Source organism: Gavia stellata, chromosome 1 (genome assembly GCF_030936135.1).
Source record: "Gavia stellata isolate bGavSte3 chromosome 1, bGavSte3.hap2, whole genome shotgun sequence".
NCBI lineage: Eukaryota > Metazoa > Chordata > Aves > Gaviiformes > Gaviidae > Gavia > Gavia stellata.
The window spans coordinates 45017279-45041916 of record NC_082594.1 but is presented as its reverse complement, the minus strand read 5'-3'; the positions used below and the strand labels follow the sequence as shown (position 1 = coordinate 45041916).

The following is a 24638-nucleotide window of genomic DNA, read 5'->3' as shown; positions in this document are numbered from 1 at the left end:
GAATACAGGTCTTTTCCCTTTGTTTTTAGAAATGGAGAAACTAATTTGATCCCACTCATCCATTTGTAAGTATAACACGTTGGACAAATCAGCTAAGTTTTACATATGTTTGTTTCCTCCTTTTCTCATGTAGGGAAAAAAAAAAGCTAAGGAGGCTTCCAGTATGCAATTCACAGAAAGTCTTTTCAGAAGGGAAATTTCTACCATACTCTAAAAGCACCAGAAACAAGAAAAGATTATATGACAAAAGAAGCAACATTTCTTACCTTGGTCAAATATTCTACTTTCAAGTTGTCAATCATCAAGTTTTTCTGAGATAATTCTATTTTAAGCAGCTGAAGATTATGCAGCAACTCTTTCCGTTCAATCAGCTGCTTAGTAATTTTAACAGTACCTTCTCTCTCTTCAGAGGAAGAAACATCATCAGTTGGTATTGTGGTTTCTAAGCTAATATCTTCAGACTCCAAGGAGCTAGAAATGTTTACTTTCCTGATTTCCTTCGAGCTTTTATGTGACATTTTCTTTCACTAGTTGCAAAGCTTTTTAAAGTTATACTTTGAGATGAGCCCCCTGAAGAATCAGCTGCAAAGATCAAAACAATTAAGTGAAAGGCATTATGTCATTACAAAAAATTAACCCGTTAAACCAGACCACCAAGCCATACTTCTCAGCATCATGATTACATTTTTTTTGTTCACCCAAGAAAAACATTTTAAGAAGTTCTGAAAAGGGCAGTTGCCTGAGGACTCTCTTCCTAAATAATTATGAACAAGGGGTTTGACTGCAATAAGCTAAATACTGGTGTGAATCAAGCTTACTAGTAAGATGTTATAGCTAAAGCAAGGCGTGCACCTGCCATTCGCACTGTCAGATGCGCATGCATTGAAAAATCCCAAGGCCCATGAGGCATACGATATCAGAGAACATCCAATAAGGGGTATAACAAGATTAGTTACAGAAAACGGTAGAGGAATACTTTGATACCCACCTCTGTCTTCTCTGAAGAAGTAGCTCCTTTGCTCTTACCAGGCTAATTTGCTAGTACTTTCCAAGAGCGAGCTACTTAACAGTCACGCATACTTTTACAGCCACTTGGCACAGACCACAGCTGTTACTTAAGAGACGCACTGACTAACGCATGCTGTGCAAAGCCCTATAGCGAAAGGAGATGCACTCGGAGCCCAGGCCAGCCGGGCTGCGCTGGGGCGAGGGGCGCGGAGCCCGCCGAGGGCTAGCTCTCCCGGGCCGCTGCCGCCTCCACAGGGCAGCGCCGCCACCCCCTTCCGCACAGCAGGCAGCTCGGTGAAGGAGATGCTGTTCTACCCGCCGGATGCCCAGCTCCCCAGAAGGCAACGGGCACCCGCCCAACCGGTAACGGCACACGGCGGCGGCGGCGGGGTGAGGGGGAGCTGACCCTGTCTCGCCGGTCCCCGCGCACGCCGGGAAAGGAGGGGCCTGCGCAGCGCCCGCCAAGCACTTACCTCAGCCGGCGGGCGCGGAGGCGCATGCGCGCCCTTCCGCCTTCCCTCAGGGCGGCTGAGGCGGGGCTGCGCGACGCCATCACCACGGCGACCAGGGGGCCGCCGCGCGCCGCTACCCGCGCTCTGCCGCGCGGCGCGATGGGAGGCGGAGCCTACCCGCCACAGTCCCCTCCGCTGTGCGTGCCGGGAGGCGGCGGGGCGGCTGCGGCGTGCGCCATGCTGACCTCGCGGACGTTCCTGAAGCGCACGCGGGCGGGCGCCGTGGTGAAAGTGGTGCGCGAGCACTACCTGCGCGACGACATTCCCTGCGGCGCCGCCGCCTGCGGCCTCTGCGCCCCCCGCCCCGCCGGGCCCGGCCTCGGCCTGGAGGCGCAGCCCAGCGGCGCCGCCAGCAGCCTCTGCCCCGAGCCGCACTACCTCCTGCCCGACACCAATCTTCTCCTTCACCAGGTGAGCGGCTCCCGGCGACGGCGCCGGCAGGGGCCGGGCGGCGGCTGCCTCAGCGGAGCCGCAGGCCTGGGCGCTGCGGGGGGGGGGCCGCCGCCTCCATCTGGGCCCGGCCGTGCTCCCTGCGAAGCCGTACGCCCTGCTCCAGCCTTGATTAAATGCGTGTGCGTGTGAGATGCCCCTCTTCCCTTAGACATCGTTCCTGGGGGGGCGCGTTTAGCAGTGCGCTGTTGGGCTTGGGTCTTCCCGTTGTTATTTGTGCCTGCTTGATCCCTGAATGGATAGTCTTTCTGCCATCACGTAGATACTGAGAAAGCCTTCAGCATCACTGAGTCCAGCCTGGTTTTAGGCTATATTCCATTTTTATGTTTTGCTGCCTGAGCGGTAGGAATGAAGAACAGCACTTTGTTTGTTGTGGTCTGATATGGGTATGTAAATCAGGTAAGAAGACTGAATAAACTCTGAAGCAGCGATCAGGATCTTCAGGTGGTCACTGAATTCTCCTGTCAGCCTCAATTTTCCTAAATACCTATTCTCTTTTTCAGAGACTGTTGTAGGCATACGTTCTTTATACTGTGATGTTGATTTCAGGTAATTAATAGAGGCTGCAAAATCATCCCCTGTATAACTCTGGAAGCATGGGATGAACTTTACTCTGCAGCCCATCACTAATTGTACAAAGGCTTGAATCTGGGCAGTGCAGACAGTAGAACTCCAGGTTGGGAGGCAGTTTGACTTTTTTTTTTTTTATTGCTTTTGAATACATCTGTAGAAAGTAGAATAGCCCCCGGCAGACATTGGAGATTGGAAGTAATTCATGAATCCTGACACAGATTGCTTGGGAGAAGGGCACAATACTCAGGTGTTTTAGCAGTTACCCATCCCAAAATTTGTAAGTAAGGATTTTCTTTGCAAAACAGCAAGTCAGGGGATGTTTTCAGCCTCTTAACCATGGACTTCTTAGTGTCTGTTGGCAAAGTTTGTATAGGCATATTATAGAGCACTCTGAGAATGTGCCAGAGTACACTACCGTGAACTGGAGCAGCAGGAATTAGAAAGTCTTGGTAACAGTAGGAAAATGTTTTATCTAGCAACTCGAACAGGATTGCAACAGTAAGGCTTGGCCTGGTAATTCAGCTTGTGCACAGAATAATATTGGATTTCTTGCCCTATGAACATGGCTCTAAATCTTTTAGGTCATGTAAACATCAGGTGCAGAGAAGGTTGGTCTGGCATTGCTTTTAATTCTTTTAGCCTTGCCCTCTAGAGCCTCATTGCTGTCTCTTTTTGGAGATGGGTTTGCACAATTCCTTGCCACAAGTTTAAGAAATTAAGCTCACCTTTTTCTCCTGACAGGAGCATGGATTTTTGGTGTACATTTGTCTCTCTTGCACACCACAGCTGTCGGGAGTTCGCAAATGAAAGTGCTGAAAAATTTTTAACAAATTTCTTCAAAAAAAAGTGTTTTTGAAAAGGTTAAGAGCAGCTAACAGAATTCCAGTTGATTTGAATCTGCAGAAATTAAAATTGCAGTGCAACAGTGGGATTATTTTTGGAGAACTTAAGCCTACACATGCACAGGCATGACCATGTTAGCTGCGTAACAGTGGTCAGGTACTATTTTATGGTTTGCATGCTCGCAAAGACCTATGCCAGACAGCCTTTAAATTATGTTGGATTACTGTCAGATTGTGCATAGATGTATTTTGTTTACGAAGATTATAATTTACAAGAACCAATCTTATGTGAACGGAATTCTAGTGTACACCTGGCCTTAAATTTGATTGGAGTCCTGCATATGTTGGGGCTGAATCTGGTGGAAGTCAGAATGAGTCCTTATCTTCACTCCAGCAAAATTCAGGTCACAAGAGGCTGGAAAATTCTATTTGAACTTTTTGCCCACAAGCAGGAGGGAGCACCTTAGTATACTGTTCGCTTTCCCAACGGTGAGAGAAAAAGGCAGAAGTAGTGTAACTTATGATTCATTTTAGCTTTTTACCTATTAACCAAACACATTTCAAGTCCTGTTATTGGATAGAATTAAACAACAATTTCGATTAATTTCTATTTTGTTCCTCAGATTGATATACTTGAAGATCCTGTTATTAAGAATGTCATTGTGCTACAGACAGTCTTACAAGAAGTCAGGAATCGGAGCGCACCAGTGTACAAGCGAATTAGGGACGTGATCGGAAACCCTGAAAAACATTTCTATTCTTTCACCAATGAACATCATCGGTAAGGTGTGGAATAGGGTATAATAAAGTTGTACTGATGTCCAGTAAAAGAAACTGGGAAACAGAACTGGAACGTGTGAACTAGGTAAAAAAAAATGAGACTGAGGTGCATAGTACTGTGTACTTCTAAGGAATCCTATGGGGAAATAGTTGCATGTTTCAGGAGCTTTTCTGTTTTATAATTAGTATAAGCATATGTATTATGTAAAGGTGATTAGAGTATTGAATGAAGTTTATAGACAAGGCTAACTTGAGCAATGGAGTAATGTTTTTCCATTTTAGTGTCCCTTTTAAACATTAAAAAATCTGTTGGTTCATGATGGAAGGCTCTAAGAAATGAAGATGCAATTAATTTGCCTTTGTTTGTGCTCACAAGTAGTTTCCACTACTGCAGTATCATAGTTCCAGGACTCTTGAATGCATAGTTCTAGCATCTTGAATGCAGTCTTCTTAAATCGGCAATGAGAAGGTTGTATTAGAAATTAACACTTCCTTGCTATTTTTCTTGACTCTTCTGTCTCCTGACCCTTCTTCAGTGGCCTATAGAGTGTTAGACATATAAAAATTGGTACAGCAATGATTCTTTTGGCCTCACAATCTTGATCTTGTTTGTCTGAAAAATTTTTCTAAGTATGGATAGATGTTGGGATTCGTTTTGTTTTGTTTCCCCCCTTTTATTTGTTTAGAGAAACATACATAGAGCAAGAGCAAGGAGAAACTTCTAACGACCGCAATGACAGAGCCATTCGGGTGGCAGTAAAGTGGTACAATGAACACTTGAAGAAAATAGAGGATGAGGAGAAGATCCAAGTTATCTTTTTAACAAATGACAAAACTAATAAAGAGAAAGCTCTGGAGGAAGGGATAACTGCTTATACGTGTAAGTGAAGTGGCACGTATGTTTAATTTATTACTCAGATATACAATCTCAGCAGTGTTGTCATACCTAAGTCCCACGCATCTCTTGCATAAATATTTCTGTGTGTGCTTTTGTAGGTGAGGAGTATATAAAAAGCTTGATAGCTAATCCTGATCTTGTAGATCGTCTTGCTTGTGTATCTGATGAAGGGGTATGTTTTTATTTTCTTTTTATAAAATAAATTAATCACAAATGGTTTGCAGTATATTATTGGACACCATATGTCAGGGTACTAGCATCAGTTTAGAAAATGAGGACTCTGGACTTTTATTACCGTTTTGGCAATATTACTTTTTGACAGCTGAAGAGAAAAAAGGAAATATTGCAGCTGTTTTTACTGCTGCTTATATGCCTATTAGTAGGCATCTAGTTATTTGTTAAAAGTCAATTGCTTTAGATAACCGATGTGAACATGAGAATAGTAACAATTGGTTAAAGAAAGTGTGTAATACGAGAAATAATGGAAACAAAATGAGAAGTACAGAAGTATATATTGCAAACCATTTAGGTCTTTGTTTTGTGTCTATTATTTGAAAGTTTATGTTAACTTATTATTGATCAAAAGCATTTTCTCTCAAAAGCTCTGATTTTTGTGGTCAGTTAAGTTGACGTAAGTGCAGGCTGCAGCTCGAAGATGAGCTACATCCGCTTCTATTTCCTTGTGCTTTGTGTTTATTAGAATCAAGACTTATATTTTCACGTAAGACTGATACAGCTGAAAACTAACACCACCAAAAAATGGGAAGGTTAATTTCATCAGTTAGTTCTAACAGAATGGAGTTGGACATGCAAGAGTGGGAAGAAAGTGGAGGGCTCAGCTGATCTTTTCAGCAGTTAACTGTAGTTCATTCAGCTTTAACTAATTGTCTGACTGCTCCAAAGTATGAAAACACATTATTGTGACTAAAATGTTCCATATGGCTTACAGTATATGCTTACACTGTGTGCTATACTCTTAAATATGTAGTACTACGCTAATATTTTCTTCACTAAGTATACATTTAGTCAGTATATCCAACTTAATGTAAAAGTGTATGTCACTTGTACAGTATCTTTTTAAGTAACTGCAGGCAAACAGGAAAAGGAGGCATTCCTAGAATTGTCATGTTTCTATGTTCTTTATGCTTTCTATGCTTCATTACAAAAATTAGTGCTTAATAGTAGTTTTTTGTTACTGTGCATATTCATATTTACATATGCTTACAATTTTGGAGTTTGCTAGCTTGAGTGTCATGTTCCTGAGCTTTAATTTGGAATAGAATCATCATGAATACAAAAGACTGAAAATCTCCTTTTTTTTTTTTTCTTTTTTAAAGAAAGAAATAGAAAGTGGAAAAATAATTTTCCCAGAACATATTCCTCTTAGCAAACTACAGCAAGGAATAAAATCTGGTATTTACCTCCAAGGAACTTACAGGGCAAGCAGAGATAATTATCTGGAAGCTACTGTTTGGGTTCATGGAGATGCTGAAGAAAACAAAGAGGTGAGTTTTTCAGTTTGTCTTCATGCTGTGAACTTTAACTAGCCTCAGTAATGACTTAAAATATAATTCTTTCATGGTGACATATGTTGTTAAAAAGGAGCATTACAGTAATTTTTCCTCTTGGGATTTTTTTTTCTTTCTTTTTTGCTTTTTTTCGTTGATTATTTGTATGGATATAGACTACTGAAATGTTGACTATGCTCTTTTTGAAAAGAGAATAACGCTTTGTGCTTTGATAAAGTATTTGATAAAGCTGAGTCTTAGTTGTTAATAGTTTTTCAGTTGACTTAAATATAACACTTTTTTTTTAATATTAGTTTGAAATACATCGTGAAAGAGAAACAAATTTCTAGGATGATTTTCAGAAGAGCTGTTGTGAGCCCTTGTGGGGCTCTCTCACTTCATTTCCCCCGCTATTTTCATGCCTGAGTAGATGGGCTGTTCCCGTCCTTACAGTTAACCCAGCTGTCTGCCTGCTGGATTCTCTGTTGGTGCAGTTGTACAGACGCTGTTTCCAAGCAGCAGCCGTTGTCTCCTTTCTTCATCTTTGTAGTGGCAGCTGGAGGTCCTTCTCTGGCTCTCCATTTCTTTTATTCCTATCTCCCAGTAGTCTGTGGAGTCTCTTAGCCTTCAAAAATAGAAGGATTGTCTGATTTAAAGAAAAAAAAAAGTTGGGGAAAACAAATTATTTTTATAGAGGCAATTGGAATCCTGAAATAATATCATCAGTACTGAAAGAAACCTAGGCAGAGGAAGAAAATGGCTCACAAACATGCCTTAAAATGTTCTTTAGAGTGCACAGCCTGTTACACATGGATACTCTTATGTTATACTGCTTTTATTTGGGTCTTCTGCTGCTATCATTATGAATATTTGCATTTTCATTTTTTTGTTTTCTAAAAAATCCAGATAATTATACAGGGACTGAAACATTTAAACCGAGCAGTTCATGAAGATATTGTAGCTGTGGAGTTGTTGGCAAAAGATGAATGGGTGGCACCATCCTCAGTGGTCTTGCAGGATGATGGCCAGAATGAAGATGACATTGAGAATGAAGAGGAGAAAGAAAGCATTGTATGAATTAAATAATTTTTTACTTAACTTATGTTAAGTGAGAGATGAAATCTGCAATACCCTGACAGTGTTGTTAGGGTTTAGACTTATAGATCCTTTTTATACTGACTCCTAAAAGCTATTGTGAATATGGAAATTATAAAACTTAATCGTAGTCCTACAGTTGTGTTAAATACGTGAATATGTATAAAATGGATACTTCTTAATTTTTTAACTAATTCCAATCAGAAATTCTCATATTACTTTTTTAAACTTAATAAATCTGAAAGTTACTGAGTGGTAGTCAGGTAATAATGCAAAGCTATATACTGATGTGCAGATTAGGATTTGCTAGAATAGGAACAGATGTTGTGTCATGATGACAGTCAGCTTTTATAGGCAATGCATACGTTTGGAACCAGTTGTAAAATATTCTTTGGCTTCTTGCAGTAATTCTGCTTAATGTGCATGCAGTGCATACACATGTATACCCTGTCCAACAGATACTTGCTTTTCTTTAGAAACATGATCTTCCCATTGAATTCCATGGGAATGTTTTTTTATTTACTAGGTTTAGAATTACTGGAGAATTTTCCAGCAACATAAAAAGAGCTCCTAAAAATTATAATAATAGCTTGGGAAAAACAATGGAGGTAGTTGTGTAGTAAGCAGAGACAGTGGAACAAGGTAACATTTCGTCAGAGTCTTTTTCTGCTGTTCTTTGTTTTGCTGAAACAATGTCCATTAAACAAAGTAGTCATGTCGCATACTAAAAATATTAAAAGTCATGCAAAGCACAGGGAGACATAGTTCTGTTTATGAAGTCATAATAGAATTTATGGCATTATAGTGACACATAAGTTGTTACCACCAAGGTTTGAGATACGTGCCGTAGTCAAACTTGTTAACGTGAGTTCAGACAGGTTGTGGTTTTTAACCTCTGTGTTTTCTGCCAGCTGAAGACTTCTGTTAGCAAGGACATGCTGAGACCTACAGGAAAAATAGTGGGCATTATAAAACGAAACTGGCGACCATTTTGTGGCATGCTTTCCAAATCACAGATCAAAGAGGTAAGGAAATAATCAAGTTACTGTAAATGCAGATTTATTTTTTTTTCCTTTAATGAGAAATTATTTCTTCCTTCTTCTGGCCGTTAATAGGCAAGGCGCCATTTGTTTACACCAGCTGATCGCAGAATTCCTCGCATTCGAATTGAAACAAGACAAGCAGATACACTGGAAGGACAAAGAATAATTGTTGCTATTGACGGTTGGCCCAGGAATTCCAGGTATCCTAATGTAAGTTTAAGTGTTGTCTTTTGAACTTTAATCTATCCAATTTTTATGTGTTTATTAGGTAAGATGTTTATTATTATCTGCAATGCTGAGTAACTTCAGAAAGAGTTGACATGAATTTTAAGTTCTTTGAGTGCAAATTAAGGAACTCCTCAAATGATTTAGTTTCCTTTTACCCCCACAAAACAGGTATGGGTTATCGTACTTAAAAGCTTGGTCCTTAGGTTCTGCAGTGGAAATATATGTGCTAACTAAGGTGTTTTATTTAGACTAACTAGGGACCACCTTGTTTTAGTCTGGGTTCCCAGAAACATGAACCTTTCACTGTGGCTTTGCTCATCCACATGCTTATCACCATCCTGGCAAGTGGTTTCAAACACATTGGCCAAATTAAGTCAAATTGCCAGTGGGGCAGAGTTACAGGTAATTAAGGTCTTTAAAGTTCTTTGTAAATAAACAGGAGGATATAAGAGAAATTGAGGATATTAGCTTCAATTTGTGTTGAACGCTAACTAGGTTTTTAGGAGGCTTCCGTTGCCTTTTGTAGGGACGTGTAGCTCATAATGAATGAGAGCACAGCTGTCTTGCCTGTGTTTAGAGAAATGAAGGAAACTTGGAATATATGGAAGGAGTATTAAGGCAAAGACAACATTACTGCAGAGGATGAGAGACGTGAGAAAGGAAGTAGAGTTAATGTGGTGTTAGGGAGTGGGATGTGTGGCACAACAAAAACCCATAGAGAAATTAGACTTTAGTAGTTCTGCTGCTTATGCAGCAATGTTTTTTCTTTCCTGCAAAACTGAATTGCTACATTTCCAATTTTTCCAGGAAAAGAGGGGGAAGTACAAAGTTCAGACTCACTGAATCAATTAAATGTTTAAAATGAAATTTCTCTCTTAAAATGAGAAAGTTAACCGAAGAAGGAAAGATTACTCCTTCTGTGTAGTGTAATATACTAATAACCTATGAGATAATGGTCTCAAATACTTATTTTTGAGCAAACAATATTCCTTAATGTACATGCGGGTATATATTTGTATGTATTTTTATTGTTTCTCAGGGCCATTTTGTAAAGAATTTGGGAAATGCTGGAGATAAAGAGACTGAGACAGAAGTTCTTTTGCTTGAACATGATGTCCCTCATCAGCCCTTTTCCCAGAGTGTCCTTAGTTTCCTACCAAAAATGCCATGGAGCATTACAGAACAGGTAATAATTTTTAAATTATTGTAATAATTACTGTGCCTTCTCCTTCAAATCAAACTGTGACATTCTTGGATATCCCAGGGCACCAAAAATAGAGGAAAAATACTGTCTAAAACCATTTTGTCTTAGGGTGGACTTTTAGCCAGAATTCCTATGGAAAAAAGGCCTGTGCAAGTTTTTGGGTTTTGGCTAAAACTGTGTTTGTTAGGAATAGACTTTTTAAGATAAAAACCATGTTACAGGTTTCATTAAAAAATAAAAATAGAGGTTTTTTTGCAAAGGAGAGAGACTGCAATTCAAATAATAGTAAGATCACCCCTAAGAGTTTTTCAGCTTGCTAAATAGCTTTGTAACCAAATGTGGCAGCCTGTGTCATTGCGAAAACAATGAGAGGAGACTTTAGTATTTCCCGCTATAATCCAGTAAAGTAATTAGAGAAAGAGAAGTTGGTGTTTGCAGAATTGCTTGTTTTAAATGCTGTTAGTGAATTTCAGGTTCTCCCCAGTAGCTTAAATATAGGAAACGGTTACTTTAGAAGGTATGGAAAAACATCATCAGGCAACAATTTGAGCATGATATGGGGTTTTTTTGGGCTGAGCTAGGTTTTTTTTATTGTTTTGTGTTGGGCTGGGCTGAGTGTTTTTGTGTGTGCATTTTGTGTATTTTAATTTCTTTGAGGTGGGCTACTTTTATTATAATTTATTACCTACTCCTGTTTCTTTTGAATGTGGAAGCTGAAGGAAGGATCTTTGTGTAAATTAGCTGTCTAAAAGTCAGTTGTCTAATCTAGGATACCTGTCTGAGATCTTTTTGTAGCCATACAAAGGTAGGTACTTCCAAAGTGTGCAGTTCCTTCCAACTGTCTAGACATCTAAGCCTTAGAAAGCTAAGGTTAGTTGAGAGCAATCATATCCTAAACAATTTGTCTAGCTGGACATCAGTCAAAATTTCACTTAAAAAAAAAAAAAATCTTGATTTCTGGTCCTGTTAATTCTGAGATCATGAAAATATTGTGGTTGTATTCTGTTTCCCTTCCTGTTTGCTGTAAAACAGAAAATTTTTCAGTACTTGATCATCTTCTGTCTTAGTTTTTCTATCACTGTAGTTTCTGCATGTCTGTTCTGATCTTAAAAATAAATATTACTGCAAATCTTGTCCTAAGACAAAAAAAAAAGCACTCTTCCAAAGCAACCAGGCATTTTCAAATCTTACGCAAAGCGCCTTTCTCAAATGATCATTTTTACTTTGATATGGAAGATGTTCTTGAAAACAACTTTTTTTTTTTTTAAATTTCAGGATATGAAATACAGGGAGGACTTAAGGCATCTGTATGTTTGTAGTGTTGATCCTCCTGGCTGTACGGATATTGATGATGCATTACATTGCAGAGAAGTGGAAAATGGAAATATAGAGGTATTGTTTCTTTTTTTTTTTTTAATCAAGCCAGTAATTTATTTATTTACTTCTTCCTTTATTTTACAAACAGTGCAGTAGTGGTAATAGTAAATGACATGAGAAAAGAAATTAATGGTGTTTGCACAACTGCGAGATGGTAATAAAGAAAGGGAGTTGATTTGCATTACATCAGTGTCGGAAGTAGGAATTGAATGTCGTTTACATTCACTCTGCTTTCTGCTCATTTGGCATGGGAAATTTAACATAGAATTTATTTACTGCTTTATCTAAGTATAAACATGCATATCTATAGCTTGGATAAGGAACTATAACTAGAAAAAGTGAAGCTACTGCTGTAATGCCTAAGGAATGATTTTTTATTTTTTATTTTTTTAAAAAGGTATTAAAAATCTACAGACTTAACACCAGCTCTTGACCCCTTACATCTGATTTAGTTAGGTTTTCTCCGTTATAAATTAATTTGTAATTGTAATAGCAGAATGTGCCAAAATGGAAGGTCTAGCAAACAGAAAAGCAAGAACCAATTTGCAGTGAGCCTTGAAGAAAATAGAGGAGGGTATTTTTGCTCCCAGGCAGAAAGAGTTGCATTGGTAATGAGTATAACTTTCCACTAAATGTACGCATGCCCTTATTTTGCATAATTGCTGCAAGCATTCATTTTTTTAATATCAATATGATAGGTTTTAACTATTCCTATTACTAAATACAGGAGCTGCTGAAGGGAACTGGGAATGGGTAAATTGAGTTGTAAATAAAAACTTGAGAACGTTTCTTTCATGTTGAGAACTATTTCTGTTTCATAAGATGCATAATGTGATGCTGCTTTTTTAGGTCGGTGTACATATTGCAGACGTCAGTCATTTTATTCGCCCAGGAAATCCTTTGGATGAGGAGTCGGCTAAAAGAGGAACAACAGTATATCTGTGTGAAAAAGTAATTGTTTTTTATACAAAAAGCTTTTTGTACAATTAAGTGGTTGGATTTTTCATTGCTTTCCTCTATTAATTCTTGGGAGTAGAGACATTATCTCTAAGGAGAAAAAAAAACAGTAGACTCCTTTGAGCTGCACTTAATTTGCCTAAGACTATCAAAATGAAGGTGCTTTCTGTCATTCAGCCTGCAGAGCAAGAGGGAGAAATATATATATATGTATATACTTTTAAATCCATTCTCTGGAGAATATTCCTTTCAACTCCTGCTTGAAGCATTAATGTCATGTAGTTCTGAAACTGGACTACTGTTTTAATATCTATCTGGAATTGCAGAAGTGGCCTGGTTTTGCCTTTTCCATTGTTTTTTCTTGTGGTAGCTAAATCTGTATTGTTTCCTATGATTTGTATTAATTACAACTGTACACTTAGTCCTGTTTATTTTAACTTATTTCTCACAGACCATAATATCTTTTCAGAAATAACTGTTACTGAAAAACTGATAATTAAAATGGATCTTGGAATGAATTTCCTCTAAAGTAGTTTACTTTCAGAAATCTAAGCTATCTTAGCAAAAAAAATAAAGTAATTACTATTCCCAAGCTTTTAGTATATTAAAAATCAGGAAATCAAAATACATACTTATAACTAGTCATTATTTTTATTCTTTACCTTGCAGAGGATTGATATGGTTCCAGAGTTACTTAGTTCCAATTTATGCTCCCTGAGATCTAATGTGGACAGGTAGATGTATATGATCCATACTTTGATCCTGACAAGAAACCAGAAAGATGTTTATATGTGGATTGTAACAGATTTCCCCCCCTTCTCCTTCTCATAGGCTTGCATTTTCATGTATATGGGAGATGAACCATGAGGCTGAAATTCTAAAAACCAGGTTTACAAAGAGTATTATTAATTCCAAGGTTAGTCACATAAATATTATTACACTTCTGAAAAAAAGCTGGAGACCTTTTTATAAAAACTACGATCAACAGACTTGATAATAAAGTTTTCTTCTTTCTGTTTATTGATTTATATTTTCTTAGAATTAGAAAATGATGCTTAATTTCTAAAAATAAAGAAAATGTTTGATTCTGCCCTGTTCTTTGAAGGCTGCAATGTTTTTAGTGTGGTTACTTTGTTACGGTATTTCATTTTGAAAGTATAAATGTATTGATATATATATCGGACAGGTTGGTATATACCAGCTAGTCATAATTTTCAGTTAAATTCAGTGGACTCTATAGGTGTTCAATATATTTCTGAAAATTAGACTTCTAATGTGTAAAATGGATCTGTGATCAGCATAAAAAACCACTGTAAATGTCTGGAATTTCTTAGTATCTTGCATAGATCTGTCCTGTTTTGTCCATTATTCTTTGAGAATTACATGCATTTAGGTGTTGAACATAAAGCTTTCTATTATTGTGAACCATCTTTGACAGCAAACTGCAGTTTCTGCAAGACAGCACTATGTTTTTCTTATCGGTATTCAATTATGTATCATGATGTCTCTTTTTCTTTTTTTTAACCTCTTCAAGGCTTCTCTTACATATGCCGAAGCACAGATGAGAATTGATTCAGCAACTATGAATGATGATATTACTACCAGCCTACGTGGACTAAACAAATTAGCAAAAATTCTGAAGAAGAAAAGAATTGATAATGGGTAAACTGTGCTGTGTCCCTATTACCTTTTTTCCTGGCTTTTTTTCTGGCTATTTTTTGCTGTCAAACTATATAATGGTCCTCTGTGTCCATTTTGCCTGTGAAAATCTTTTGAAAGAGAAGTATTTTGCCATTTTGATGTGCATAAAAAATGCCTATCTTCATTTCCCCAAAAATACAAACTTGGGATGTTAACTTCTCCTTCACAAGATCAATCAATATGGATCTCTTACAGTTATTATAAAAACACAACCAGAGGAGTAGCATTTGCAATTTTAGGAGCTAATACTGATGTGTGTCAGCATCATAATTTTGGGTAATTTGAACATTAATTCCACAACTGTATTTTTAATTTCTGCTAATTTTAAAATACAGTTTCATGAACAACGCAGATGTGTACAGGCCTGCAACCCAGCTGCTGTTTTGGCTTTACTGTAATTCGTTAATACCACTTAATGTCTTCCAGAGCCTTGACACTTTCCTCACCAGAAGTTCGTTTCCACATGGACAGTGAAACTCATGATCCTATTGATCTGCAGACTAAGGAGCTCAAGTATGTCTTTTATTTTCCTCAATTAGTTAATTCGGGGCAGGGATGGAATTAAAGGCACGTTTAAGTAGCAACATTTACTTAACAGTGTACAAATCTCATATAATAGTGCAGGACAATCATAGAATTATAGAATGCTTTGGGTTGGAAGGGGCCTTTAAAGATCATCTAGTCCAAAGCCCCCTGCTATGGGCAGGGACAGCTTTCACTAGATCAAGTTTCTCAAAGCCCCATCCCACCCAACCTTGAACACTTCCAATGATGGGGCATCCACAACTTCTCTGAGCAAGCTGATCCTAGAAAAGATAATTCCTCTGTATTTTTCTGCACTATTTATGAAGCAAGTTTTGAAGTGTGTGCTTCATGCATGAACTTAAGTCTTTACTACTGATTTAATGGAGCACTAAGGTCCAAACTGTCTGCATCCCACTGGATTCACTGTGATGCTCTTCTACTGGTATTAACAAAGGAGAGACAGTAGAACTTGGCGTTAGGGATTACTGAAACCTTAAGAACAACAGAGCAGGTATTGCACATGTGCAGAGTGAGACAATCTTACTGAGGAGTTCTAGAAACAGAACTGCTGATGCAATTTCTGAAGCTAGATACTTACTTTCTCTCATACTGCCACTTAGTTTCTGTGCTAAAATCTACACTTAGTTACGTATACTGTCACGACTTCATGGTGTGCAACATGGTGCTTTCAAACTTCATAAGCACGATGTTTGAACAGTACTCTTAGGAAGAAATCAAGAAGCTTGTCTGTTGGTATTTTTGGCATTTTAAAGAGCATTTTTCTTTAATATAATTTGTTATTTTAGAATATTTTAGTTTTTTTCCTTCTGTATCAGTATTTGAAGCTTAGTAAATAATTGTTACATTTTTAGTCTTAAAAATGTTTGCCTGATTGTATAAATGTTCAAAACCACTGGTTACTGTTAGGATGGTGGAATGTTTCTTCATTAGGTACTCAAAGTAAATATATAATTTAATGCTTATCTAACAATACCAAATATTTTATGTTGGTAGAGAAACAAATTCCATGGTTGAAGAGTTCATGTTGCTTGCCAATGTCTCTGTAGCACAAAAAATTTACGATGAGTTCCCGGAGTTTGCCTTGCTCAGGAAACATCCTGCTCCTCCCCCATCAAATTATGACATCCTTGTGAAGGCAGCAAAGTCCAAGGCAAGTTTTTACCATGCTGATTAACTAAATTAATTATAAAAAGCTGTGTTTTCTCTCTGGTTGGCCAGAATAAGGGTTGGGAAGCAGTATTTTGAAAGTATATCAGCCACACTTTGAAATTGCTTGTACTTGTAGCAAGATACATGCCTCTACATGGAAGGAAGACTCTTGTGCTTTTTAAAAACCCTTTCTTATGTAAAGAAAGCAAATCACTTTTTCAAGTCTTTTGTATTTTAACTGTTGTGTGCTGTGAATGTTTCTCCTCTCCAAGCCACATGTGATTTTTGAGCCAGTTTTTGGCTTTGGATCACATACATTATTTATGTACTTTAAAATTGGTCAGTCACATCAAATAACATGTCTCTTTTAAAGTCAGGAAGTAACAAAATGTGTTCATATGTGTTATGGTTTCCATCCTCTCCTTAGATCAGCTAGAGGTTAATTTAGTCTGAAACAAGTCTGATTTAATTAACAAGTCTGACTGGAAAATTATTTTTCCAGTTTCAGGATCTTTTGCTTGAGCTAAACTTTTAAAATTAACTTTCTAGACATTGTGATGTGCATTCATATTTCCTTTCCCTTCAACTCCCCCCCCCCCCCCCCCCTTTTTTTTTCCTAGGCACAAGCAAGAAACTCCCAAAATTCTATCAGTGTAAGATTAACAGACGGGCCCAAACCCAGCCCATTTCATTTTCCACTGCTATAAAACTGGAATAATGATAATGATTTCGTTTGTACTCTGAAAATTATTTTTAAAGTACCGTTTTATTTGGAAAGCTAAATTCCTGTGCATAGACAAACGTACTTTTAACAAACCAAAGTGACTTTTCACTACTCTGACAGAACAATCACAATTAGGTATTAATATGCTATATTTTTGTTACACTTTTTAAATAAATATGCAATTATTTTACCATCATACAGGCATAATTTGATCTTTAGATCATACTTTGTTGTCAGTGGTGTACATGAAGGAAAGAACATTCACCTGATCTTGTGATGAAACTTACTTTGTGTGACTGGAAATTAAAAACACATTCTTCATTTTCAAACTACCTGAATTTTTATCAGAGAACACTGGCAAACAGGGAACAAACTTGGTGTCATACAGTACTAGTTTTACAAATCACTTTTCCAAGTATAAGCTTTCATAATTCTGTGGAGGACGTACAAGAAGGTCGATTACTGCTTATATTGTGCTTGGATGAGAATCTTTGTGTGGCATAAATACTTTTTTTTTTTTTTTTTTTTGCGTATCCCTTTTGATTTATTCAATAAAGGGATGGAAAAATCAAACCAAAGGAAATAAAAAAACCTGTTAATATTAGCATAAAGTGTTTCTTAGTTCTGAATGGATGTCTTTTCTGAATTCCTAGGCTACTGACTTAGCTTTTCATTGTTTGCATAGAGCACTACTAGTAATGAGGGAGGGATCTGTGGATGGGTGGATTTTTTTTTTGTAATAGTGGCATTCCATTAGGTGGTTGCTAGGTGTGATATCTGTGCTAGTTGCTAAGATCAGCATTGGATGTAGCTGTTATGTTTCTGCTTATACTCTTTAATATTTGCTAGTAATACCTGACCTTTTTTTGTTATTTTCTTTCCCTCCTTCCAGAATTTGGAAATTAAGACAGATTCAGCGAAGGCTTTAGCTGAATCTTTAGACAAAGCTGAATCTCCTACATTCCCCTATCTAAATACGTTGTTGCGAATTTTGACCACTCGCTGCATGATGCAAGCTGTTTATTTCTGCTCTGGAATGGATAATGATTTTCATCACTATGGCTTAGCCTCACCTATTTATACCCACTTTACCTCACCCATTAGAAGGTACTTTTATTTTATGAAAGTTTCAGAGAACAAAAAGAAGTGATTTCTTTGTGAAGAAATTCTATTTTAAATTGTGGTGTTTTCCATTTAAAAGAAAATACTGTTTCTGTTCAGCTTTGGATTTCAGTTGAAACAACAGTGGCTTTACACGGTGATCCATCTTCCCATAGCTCCTAGGTTCACTGTCTACGACTCCTAAGGTCTAATAAACTTTCTTTTAAAGACTCATAAAAATAAGATAAATACATCCCTAATGCATAACTCTGGCATAGAAATGCACTTCAGGATCAGTTAACATTGTATAAGTCAACCAGAGACTGTGGCAGAGTTTGGCCAGTCATTTTACAGGTGGGAGCTCTGTTTAAATTTTGAGGAGACTGTATTTTACATATAAAAACATTGCTAATTTGAAACTTGCTACTGTATCTGTTGCATTGTAATGAAATCGTACGTCTTGGAAAATTACTTCTTTTAACCAAGAAGTATCTAAATTTTGAGGAAAATAATTGTCGTATTTTGCTCCTTAGAAACATTTCAAGTGAAATCTCTTATAGGTGGATTAAAATCCCTATGCATTTGTGTGGATAACTTGTGGAGCTTCTGGGAGTCCTAATAGTAAATGTTATTTGCTAACAGATGCATTAAAAAGTTCCTGGCTGAGGTTCTAATGAAAGTTTTGTACCAAGAAGTTCAAGTGTAATTATGTTTTGCAGATCAATGACATTGAAATACCATTCTACACTAAATTTGTCTAGTTCATGGGAAAGGGAAGAGGGAGTGGCTTAAGCTGCCACAGTGAAACATCATTCTTTAGTGCAAAAGTTAAATTTTGTCTCTTCTTCATAAACATTCAACAATACAGGCTCTGTTGGTAGAATATAGTAAATTTCTTTCAGAAAACAGTACAGTTCATTCTGGCTCTGCAGAGTGTCAGCAAAGTGAGTGGTCTTGCATTAATACAGGGAGTTAGCAGCAGACCATCATTATTACAAAAACTTTTTGATCTATAAGATTTATAAAAACAAAATTGTATTCAGAAACATTATTATTAATTATTATTAGCTATTATTAATTATTATTGATTATTATTATTTTAAAAGTATGTTTTGAAATGTCATTGATCATTTAATCTCATCTGTTGCAGGTATGCTGACATTATAGTACATCGACTTTTGGCAGTAGCCATAGGAGCAGACAGTACTTACCCAGAACTTACAGATAAACATAAATTAGCGGATATGTGTAAAAATCTCAATTACCGACATAAAATGGCTCAATACGCACAAAGAGCTTCTGTTGCATTCCATACACAGGTAAGTAGTTCTGAGAGGTGAGGATTAACTGTGGACAATTCATGTTGATTTTAAAGGAAGGGAGGGAACACTGAGTTGTGCTTTGTAGAGCAAAACCAAGCAAGTTGGCACGAATGAGTAAGAATGAGGGCTGCTTCTTTGAGGAAAAGCTTCAACACTGCATTGCTGGTTCTGAAAAATTTAGAATAATGGCATATTAAGGATTCTTTTTACTTTGTGTTTTTTATAAATATGATGAGTGCTTAATACTATGGTAATGTTACAGTTTATGGGATTTTTTTTTTAATCTGCTTTCAATATATGGTGTGCAATTATCACTAAGTATAGATTTGTATTTGAATGTTTGGGGTTTTTTTGAGCCAGTATATTTGTAACCCAAAAGAGAATGTTCTAGTGCTTTTCCTTCTTATTCATGTATTTTGCTTTTGTTACAGCTGTTCTTCAAAAGCAAAGGAGTAGTGAATGAAGATGCGTATATATTATTTGTAAGAAAAAATGCAGTTGTGGTTCTGATTCCCAAATATGGGTTAGAAGGAACAGTCTTCTTTGAAGAGAAAGATAAACCAACACCAAGACTGGATTATAACAATGAGGTATGTTTTATAAGGTTTGTTCTTAAATTCGTTTATTTTTTTTATTTGTAAGTGAGCAGAATGACTAAAATCTATTCTAGTTGGATTTAGAAGGGTAAGAAAGGCTTTTCTGAACGCATTCTGGACAGTAATTTGTGTTCATTTTTATAGATGTGTAACATTAATGATTTCTTACAAAAATACTTATTTGTATAAAAACATAAGACATTGTAAGCAGTGAGTATTTATACAAAATCTGAACTTTCAGGTACCGTCACTTACGGTGGAAGACACAACATTATGTGTATTTGATAAAGTTAAAGTGAACATTACGTTAGATGCTTCCAACATCCAACATCAGAAAATTCGGATGGTGTTGGTAGAACCAAAGGTAAGACACAAGATTTATGATTCATGGAATCATATTACCCTTCGGTAATCTTAAAAAATCAGCATACGGTAAAACTGAAATTTAACGCAGAAGAAAAAAAATCATTTAGCAGCAGATTGTAGTGATTGCTTCCTATCTACTCTCAATAAAACACGTCTGCTTTCACTGGCTGTTGAAAAGAATAAAGAGCTCTAAATTAAATTGCCTTTCTGGGCCCATCAGGGATATTTCCACTGATGGGAAAGATGATGATTTGCTGAAGTAATGTCTTTTGAATTTCATGGTTCTGTGACCAAATCTCCCTTTTGAAAATCTGCCAGAACTCAGTGGGATCTTCTTTTTGCTCCAGTAAATTACAGAGTAACTGTGATGGGTAGCTCAGAAGGAAACCCTGGCTGTAAATGGCAGTCCTTTCTTACAACTTCCACAATATAAAAATTCTCTCTTGATAATCTTGAAAGAACTGTAATGTCCTAATAACTGTGTCTCTGGTCTTAAGACTTTTCAATTCTAGCTTCTTAGTGCATCTGGGGCACTGGGGTTTTCACCTGGTCTCACACCTCAGGCCTGCTGAGTATTTTGCATGCCATTACAAGATTGTGTGCTTTCATTAAGTTACATGTGACTTTTTGGTAAACAGATGGTTGCAGTAATTGAGTATCCGTAACCATGGAAGAAAAAGAAAACCCCAAATAAGGAAGAGGTTCTTGTTGTCTATACAGTCAAACATTATTATTTCTTTTTTGTGAGAAATCATCTGTTTCCAAACACATGTAAATACTCTGATCTTTGAGCTGTTACATTAGCTTGAGTTGAAGGCAATCCTCATTATTTCCAAAAGTGGGAGTAGATAATAGAATTTGTAGTAGAAAGAAACCTTACGTCCTGCTGTGTGTTCACATGCTGAGCTGCCCACTGCTTGCGCTCACCAACTAGTGTCTGCCAGAGCTGCTGTCATGGGCCTAACCCAGGAACGCTCCTGTTGCAATGACTCCAGTCCCCGAGGGACTCGTTGAAAATAGACACAAAGTAAGGCTAATGTAAGCAGATTTTTTTTTTTCCACTTCCCTTCTACTTCTTGTACTAATTTCTGTGAAGGTACTTGCTCTACAACGAAGCCATTACTATAATTTTAGCTTATCCCTTGATGCAGGAATGGCCGTACTGGTTAATCCAAAATGCTTTGTCATCCTAAACATCAGTTAGTAGTCCTCCTTCCTGGTAAGGAACGGATATAGGAGTAAGATGCACATACAGTGATCATTCCCTTTGTGTCCGTTCAAAGCTTCCAGCAATTTGCAACTTAAATACTGTCTCACCCAGAGATACACATCTTTGTGTCCAGTAGATAGAGTCTTGTTCTGTGAATTTGTTTAATCACTTTTTTCTGCAGCTTACACTTCTGACTCCCACAGCTCACCATGTATGAAAAAGTACTTAACCTTTCATTTGTTTCAAGCGTGATGCCTAATACTGTCACTTGATGACATACTGTATTTCCTACACTATGAAAAATAGTCTTTTATTCCTATTTACCATTCCCATGCCACTCAATTCTATATACTTCTATTATGCACTGTGTTAGCTCCTGCTTTTCTGGAAACTATTTCGTATCTTTGATCTTCCTCATCACCTTTAGGTTTTTGTAGTTCTATTATATGATTTTTTTGATCTGGGAGGAACAGAAGCACATGCATGATTCTGAATGTGAGCACACCATCGATCCATACAGGATCACATACATACAGAGATACAGACAGGATTTTCTGTGTTTTGTGGGAACACTTTGCGTCATCTTTCATTCCTTCTAGTGCCAAGACCGGTTTTAAGCAATGAGTTTATAGATGAGCCAACAGTTGCTAGCTGACTGTTTTACACTTGCTTTTAGAACTCTTCAACAGGCAGTGTCTAGTCTTAGCACTGTTAGTATTACAGAGTCACAGAATGATAGGGGTTGGAAGGGACCTCTGGAGATCATCTAGTTCAACCCCCCCACCAGAGCAGGTTCACCTAGAGCAGATTGAACAGGAATGCATCCAGGCGAGTTTTGAATATCTCCAGAGAAGGAGACTCCACAACCTCTCTGTGCAGCTTCTTCCAGTGCTCTGCCACCCTCAAAGTAAAGAAGTTCCTCCTCATGTTTAGATGGAACTTCCTGTGACCAAGTTTGTGCCCGTTACTTCTTGTCCTATCACTGGGCACCACTGAAAAAAGACTGGCCCCATCCTCCTGGCACCCACCCCTTAAGTATTTAGAAGCATTAGTAAGAACCCCCCCTCAGTCTTCTCTTCTCCAGACTAAAAAGACCCAAGTCCCTCAGCCTTTCCTCAGAAAAAAGATGTTCCAGTCCCGTGATCATCATCTTCGTAGCCCTTTGCTGTACCCTCTCCAGCAGTTCCCTGTCCTTCTTGAACTGGGGAGCCCAGAACTGGACACAGTAGTCCAGATGTGGCCTCAGCAGGGCAGAGCAGAGGGGGAGGATAACCTCCCTCGACCTGCTAGCCACACTCTTCTTGATGCATCCCAGGATGCCGCTGGCCTTCTTGGCCCCAAGGGCATGTTGCTGGCTCCTGGTCCTCTTACCCAGTTTGTTCTAAACACTTTTTTGTTTGGTTTTTTTTTGTTTGTTTTTTGATGATGGTCCTTTGTAAGAGTTTTCTTGATGTTGGTCTCAATTTTCTTGAGTGCTTCAAATACACTTTTATTACCTGTTGTTCATGCCTGCTTTAGGCTTTTATTATCATCAAGCTATCCATTGATGGAGGAGCAAGGAAGAAGTCCCTGCCTCTCACTCACTTGGAGAATTTTTATTGCTATTCCTCAGTCTTTTGGGCTTGCCTGTTCAACTTAATTTTGCACTTATTTCTTCTTCATTTGGACAGGATTTTCGCTTCTTAAAGGATGTCTGTTGACTTGTAATACTAATCACTCTACTGATTTTAAGTGTTCTCTTGAAATTCTCTTGATAAATGGTATGTTCTTACTCCAAGTCGTCTTTTAAATTCCATCTCACCCCTGAAAGCATTTTACCTTTTTGCAACCCCCTTTAATAAAATCCACATTAAATTCTGTGTTATTGCTGATGTAATGCATTTTAAGGTTTGGGTGGGTTTTTTTCCTTCTGCCATGGTGATGCTTTTTGACTACGTACACGGAAATCAGTATTACAGGGATGGTTCTGTGGGTAACCTCTTAAGCAAGTCCTCAGGCAAGAGTTGCTTCTCCCTTTTTTTATGGGTTCTCTGACTAGTTTCTCCAAGAAACAGGCCTTTATGGCACCTAGAAACCTAGACTCTGTCTTGAGCCTTCTCGTGATGCTCGTTGAAGGTAATTTATTGTTACCTGTTCTCATAGCCTCTCCGATACTTCTTAGCACATCATAATCATTGCCATCCTAACTAGCTGACTAAAAACATAGTCTTCAGCTTATGGCAGTGGGTTTGATTCCAGCATAGGTGCCTGTGTTACTCTAATACAATTAAATGACTCTTCTACTGGTATATGCTGTTGTTGCTTTCACGTGATTTATAAGCTGATATTGAAGTCCTAGTGATCAGCTTCCTTGCATCAGGCTTCTGAAGTGCCCGTTACCTTGTCTAATCAGACATTACAGCTTGCTCATAGACTCAAGTGTGGAGGAGCATACATGTGTCTGGTCTTAGTCGATTGTTTTATGAATCCTGCTTAAATGAACTGTATTTCATTGTAGCCTGCTCTGCTTGTATGCTACTTGTTTCCATATTCTCAAAGAAAGCATAGCACATTTCTTTATGACCTCTTGCCGTGAGGACAAGTTATTCTCTGTAAGCATGCAGGCTTTTCTTTATTCTTGTTGTTCTTTGCTTTAGAAAAAGACTATTTCCATTTATTTCAAAAGTTTTTCCAGTTTCTACCAAAGCTAAATGCCTTTTTCCAATACAGTGTCCTGAGCCTGACAGGACCTCTGCTTGACAGGAGCAGCACTTCAAAAAACACTGCAGCGGTGATTGATTGTTTTAAAAGCAAAATGAAAAGTGTTCTGTTTCAGACCCCTTTTCACCTTTCTCATTCATACCCCCTGCATTTACTAAGCATGGCAAACAACTGAGAAGGCAGCACATACAATCTGGTGCAAAAGGAACTGCTGGCAGGAGGGGTTCTGCTGCTGCTTGTATTTATTTCCCTTGTCTTTTTCCAGCTTTTACTTCAGTTGAGTGTTCTAGCTGTGAATGTTGTATGATGGTAGACCCTTTTTTAAGACGACTGCTAACAGGATTTTCTGATGTTGATACAGTGTTTGTAAAAGGTCTGTACAAGTAAACTCAACTTTTATCAGGATAGTATAAGCTAAAATTTAGTTAGAAGTGTTCTGACTTCTCCTTCTTTTCTTCCTGTAGATACCAGGAAATGATGTGCCTGCAAATCTATCTGCAGAGATAAGCAGCAAGAATGAACCGGAGAAAAAGAAAAAGAAGCTACAAAAATAACTGAATATAAAAGTTAATAGGAAGTCACACATGAATTATTTGTATTTACATCTTTTTCCCTATGGGCAAAATGCTAGAAACAGATTTTGTTTACTTTTAAATACATGTTTTAATAATTTGTAAAACCTGCTTTTTTAAAAAAACTTTTTAATATATGTATGCAGGAGAACAATAGTTTTAAACCCAGGTATATC

At 37.7% G+C, this 24638-nt stretch overlaps 2 protein-coding genes across 2 annotated transcripts in view; one reads left to right on the top strand and one right to left on the bottom strand.

Moving 5' to 3' along the window:
- PIBF1 (progesterone immunomodulatory binding factor 1) overlaps positions 1-518 on the bottom strand; it is a 123275-nt gene extending 122757 nt beyond the window's left edge. Inside the window, exon 1 of the mRNA XM_059820297.1 lies at positions 267-518. Within this exon, the coding sequence (XP_059676280.1) occupies positions 267-518 (252 nt within the window). The remainder of the gene's footprint in view (positions 1-266) is intronic.
- A 1164-nt stretch (positions 519-1682) lies between these two features.
- Positions 1683-24608, top strand: DIS3 (DIS3 homolog, exosome endoribonuclease and 3'-5' exoribonuclease). The gene is made up of 21 exons (XM_059816731.1): positions 1683-1931; positions 4009-4166; positions 4852-5045; positions 5162-5235; positions 6401-6568; positions 7478-7642; positions 8578-8691; positions 8782-8919; positions 9977-10123; positions 11417-11533; positions 12368-12469; positions 13145-13209; positions 13307-13391; positions 14010-14137; positions 14603-14689; positions 15716-15872; positions 17488-17702; positions 18847-19015; positions 19450-19608; positions 19856-19978; positions 24355-24608. Exons 1-21 carry the CDS (start codon positions 1698-1700, stop codon positions 24442-24444), a joined length of 2889 nt encoding a protein of 962 aa, XP_059672714.1. The 5' UTR covers positions 1683-1697; the 3' UTR covers positions 24445-24608.
- Positions 24609-24638: the final 30 nt, after the last annotated feature.